This window comes from Chinchilla lanigera, unplaced genomic scaffold (genome assembly GCF_000276665.1).
Source record: "Chinchilla lanigera isolate Chin_1 unplaced genomic scaffold, ChiLan1.0 scaffold00083, whole genome shotgun sequence".
Lineage (NCBI taxonomy): Eukaryota > Metazoa > Chordata > Mammalia > Rodentia > Chinchillidae > Chinchilla > Chinchilla lanigera.
In genome coordinates this window covers 2,274,653-2,278,906 of record NW_004955484.1, presented here as the reverse complement: position 1 = coordinate 2,278,906, position 4,254 = coordinate 2,274,653, and the positions used below count along the sequence as shown (strand labels likewise).

The 4,254-nt window shown below is 53.2% G+C and overlaps 1 protein-coding gene across 2 annotated transcripts in view; it reads right to left on the bottom strand.

Moving 5' to 3' along the window:
* LOC102022923 (chymotrypsinogen B-like) overlaps window positions 1-3,955 on the bottom strand; it is a 7,057-nt gene extending 3,102 nt beyond the window's left edge. For both annotated transcript variants that reach the window (XM_013503859.1, XM_005403451.2), the window contains exons 1-3: window positions 3,863-3,955; window positions 1,909-2,025; window positions 1,469-1,527 (exon numbers count right to left, since the gene is read on the bottom strand). In XM_013503859.1, the coding sequence (XP_013359313.1) occupies window positions 1,469-1,520 (52 nt within the window). In that variant the 5' untranslated portion in view covers window positions 1,521-1,527; window positions 1,909-2,025; window positions 3,863-3,955. The remainder of the gene's footprint in view (window positions 1-1,468; window positions 1,528-1,908; window positions 2,026-3,862) is intronic.
* Between the last annotated feature and the right edge of the window lie 299 nt (window positions 3,956-4,254).

The window sequence follows — 4,254 nt, the reverse complement described above, 5'->3', positions numbered from 1 at the left end:
CAGAGCAGATTCCATTTATGCAAACATTTTAAATCTTTGTTTATGGATAGATGCGTATGTGTTTAGTACATTTGTAGGAGCCAGCTTAGAATGACACACAAAACAGGAAGGAGGAGGGAGCAGAGCAAAGCGCTAGCTGAATTGCTTTTATGTTTGAAAAAGAAATCTCTCCTTTTGCCTCCGTGGCCTCTGGAGGCAGCATGGGTCACCAGCAGCTCTACTGGGGCCAGCCCGGGAGATTCTGCCAGGACTCCCGCTCTTCCGCATGTGCTCAATATACTAGCATCCCCTACCATCCCCGGAAATACTGCCTCAGCGTGAGACGCCAGTGTTTCCGTCAGAATGGAAGGATATTGGCTTCATCAAGACAGACTAAGCGGGAGCTGGGGATTTAGCTCAGTGGCACAGCGCCTGTCTAGTAAGCGTAAGGTCGTGAGTTCGATTCCTGGCACCAGAAAAAAAACAAACAAGAACAACAAAAAAGATAGGCTAAGTGATCTTCCTTCGACAGATTATCCAGGACATCCACTCAATGAAAGAGACCAGGCTAACTATTTATGTATAAAACAAGAAATGTAAAAGCCTTTACAGGAAATAAAGGAAACATCTGAGCTGGGCACAGTGTTATGCCTGCAGGCTGAGGCAGGAGGATCGCTTAAGCTCAGGAGTTCTGGGGCAGAGTGGGAACAAAGTGAGATCCTGTCTCAAAAAGCAAAAACAAAATTAAAACAACAAAAATAAGTTTCTGAAGCAAATCTGCAAAACGGTAAGATTTGCTAAATCTTGATAGTATATAGCTAGTTGTCATCCAATTTGCTATATTTTTAACTATTCCTTTCCTGTGTGTGTGTGTGTGTGTGTGTGTGTGTGAGAGAGAGAGAAAGAGAGAGAGAGAGAGAGAGAGAGAGGTGCTAGGGACTGAACCCAGGGCCATTACACTGAGCAATAGCCCCAGCCCTTTTCCATTGTTTAAATTTTGAGAAGACAGGTTTTCCCTAAGGCACTGCATTGCCCAGGCTGGACACTAATGTATAATCCTCCTGCCTCAGCCTCTCAGAGCATTCGGATTACATGTGCATGCCACCATACCTGTCCTTTCTTTCTTAATTTAACAAACAAAAGCTCAGCAAGTGCCTAGCATGATAAATAAAAACCTGGTCTAGATGTCTTCAGAGGGCTATGGTCACCTCCTACCCTGCCCACAGATGCATCTGGAGCCACCAACCCCAGCTAGGCCGGCGCTTCTCCTCCTCTCCTGCTGCAGGGAGTGAGTGCTAAGAGGCCCTGAAGGACCCCGCTCCTCCCGGCAGCCTCAGGTCCCCTCAGGCCTGGGTGAAGCCAAGGGGCTCACCTCTCCCTGAGGACAGAGTCCCAGGCTGTCTTGCAGGGCCTGGCTGTGGGGGCCATGGGAGCTTAGCCCTCCTCCCCACATTCTCCAGCTCTGGCGGGCCCAGGTCCCAGCACTCACCATAGGTGGCCTCCACGAGGGCAAAGCAGGGCAGGAGCCAAAGGAAGACCATGGTGCTGCTGTCAGGGAAGGTGGTGTCTGTCTGTTTTGAGGCCCCTTTTATGTCCCCTAGGATCCCCTAAGCCATGCCCAACCAGGGAGTCCCGAGCGCCGCCTCCCTCTTATCCAAGGACCTTGGGCGATAAGTGGGGGCCAAGCCCCTCTCCTGGCCGGGCTGACGCTCAGCCTGAACATCCCAGCTCCTGGGAAGCAGACAGATGTCCTGTACCCACGCCACCTGCAGCCTGGGCAATGCTACGGGCAAGGTGGGGTAAGACGAGAAGCCTGGGTCCCCAGAACCCGGCTCGCGCAGCCTTTGCTCGCAGGTGAGGCACAGGACTCTGCTGTGTGCCCAGTGCCTCAGGGGCCCTCCCAGCCCGAGTTAAAGGCAGCACACTCACAGGATTCCAGGGAGACCGACGGGTGGTGGCTGGGGTCTCTGAGTTCCCCAGTGCTGGCCTGGGACCCCCGAACGTCAGCTGCAAGGCTCAGCCAAGAGCAGTTCAGTGAACACTCATCTAAAAGCAAAGCATTGCTCAGCCAATCAGAGTTACCCAGGGGGGTCGCCTCCTCCCAGCCCACCAAACAGTTTGAATGTGTGGAGGGCAAGAGTCGTACAGAAATTTGGGTTTACTAGAGGCAAAGCTACCAAGCAGCCCTCAGAGAAGTGGAGGGAACCAAACTTTATTACATCAGTGGGCCCGGAGGTGTTGTGTGGCCCAAAGTCTGAGCCCCGAGCTAGTATAGGAAGTTATTTTTATACCCTTTATCTGATATAGCTGGGGTCTTTTGTGAGTGGGTAGAACTTTACTAATACCGGAACAAACAAAACAAAAACCAGCCAGATATAGCTTGTACCTCTGGTATAGCTTACAAGCCTGTTTAGAGCAGTGGAAGGAACACTGCAGACTGTTGACATACTTGGATTTTCATACATTTTGAACTCAAAAGTCCCTGTCCAAGAGGAGTGCTCTGGACCGCAAGATGGAAAAGCCAGTGCCAGGCTGCCCATGCTTGTGCGGTGCTTGTCAGAACTCTCTTCTCCGATCTTTCCTAACTGAAGGACACTGTCTCTGCATGAAGCATTAGTTTCTGATAAAATACAGCCTTGATGCCACACCATGAAATGACACACAGAACTAACTCTTCATTGTCACAGGACAATATGACAGCTTTGCACTCTCGTGGGCAGGAGGTAGAGGCCACCTGTATTACTGGGAGCCGGCACTGTCCCCAGCACTCATGACAGACGAGGCCACCAAACCCATGAGAACAGAACGCAGCAATTCAGTGGACAGGGCGCAGTGACAGCAGGGAGACGCACAGGCCCCCGGGTCTCGGTGAGTGCTAGAAGGGCACAGTCAGTGCACTGGGGCGTCCTCTCAGGCTCAGGGCTCTGTGGTCACCAGGAGCACATCATCAAGGCAGAACCTGGTCCAAGGTGGCAGAACAGAAGCACTAGGTTCGTTAGGGCAAAGCTGTTGATTTGACCTTGGTGCATTTTGAAGTTTCTTTTGTGCTTATCTCACAAGGTCAGCTTACTGCGGTGGCTTCCGGCAGGGGGGAGTCACAACATCCAGCCTGTGGCCAAGAAGCAGCTCTGGCTGGCGGTGCCCTGTGGGGAGGGGCGGAGACCTACGACCCTGGACCCCCATCTGCGGGGACCGTAGTCCCAGCACTGCTTTCCAATTCCAGTGCTGTGGCTTTTCAACATTGTTTCTGTTCACGGGGGCCCGAGTGTCACCGAGCCGCAGCGCCAGCTCTGAGCACGAGGAATTCGTATTTCAGTTCAGGCCAGGGGGTTTCACTGAAACAGTGAGGTGTTCCAGGCTTTTCCCACCACCCACTCCATGTCACGCATCTGGGAGATTGTTCCAGAGCACAGAACAAAAGCAGCCTGGAGTCATGGGCAATTCCTGTCCAGTGTGGGAGCTGAACCCCTTGAAGACTTGAGGACGGGGCCTCTGTCCCTGGAGGCTCAGGACAGGGAGGGAAAGCTCGAGATAGGCACTCAACAGCAGGCTGACCTTCTGTTTGCTGATGTGTCTTTCATAGCCAGCAGTTTCTCTTGGTCTCCAGCCCAGGCCCTGTTCAAACCAGCCCTGAAGCCTGGACATCCGGGGCCGGGAGCTCCTGTTACAAGGGGCCCGCTTCTGCCACCGCCTGGCGCAGCCTTCCCCACTGCCTGTCCACACGGAGGAGGCATCTACGGAGCCCCACCTGCCGCATGTGTTAGTCAGTGGACGCTGAGCAATGCAAACCCAAAGAGATGGGAGAGGGAGCAGAACGTGTCCCTGTGGGGATGTGGAGCTCGACCACCGTGCTGAGCCCACCAAGAAAGACAGAGACCCTCACCTGAGCCACAGCGCCATGTGCCGCCAAGCAGAGGCTTCTTCAATTTGCTGCTCCCAGAAGAGAGGCGAAAACCAATCCTTTAGCCGCGCCTAAGCAAGCATTTGACTCCACAAAGGGTCTCAGTGACAAACAAGAATCATCATAATGGTGCTGCCTCTTTCGTCTCCCTGTCTCCACATTCTGCCCCCAGGAGCCAGACCCTCTGGGAGGAGCCAACCTTCCCCTACAGAAGTCTTTCAAGGACAGCCAGGTGTGGTGGTGCACACCTGTAACACAAGCCCTGTGGGAGGCTGAGGCAGGACTGCAAAGTGAGGCCCAGCCTGCATGTTTGAGTGACTTAGTGAGCCTTTATCTGAAAATTACAACTGTAAGCAGGGTCTGGGGATGTAGCT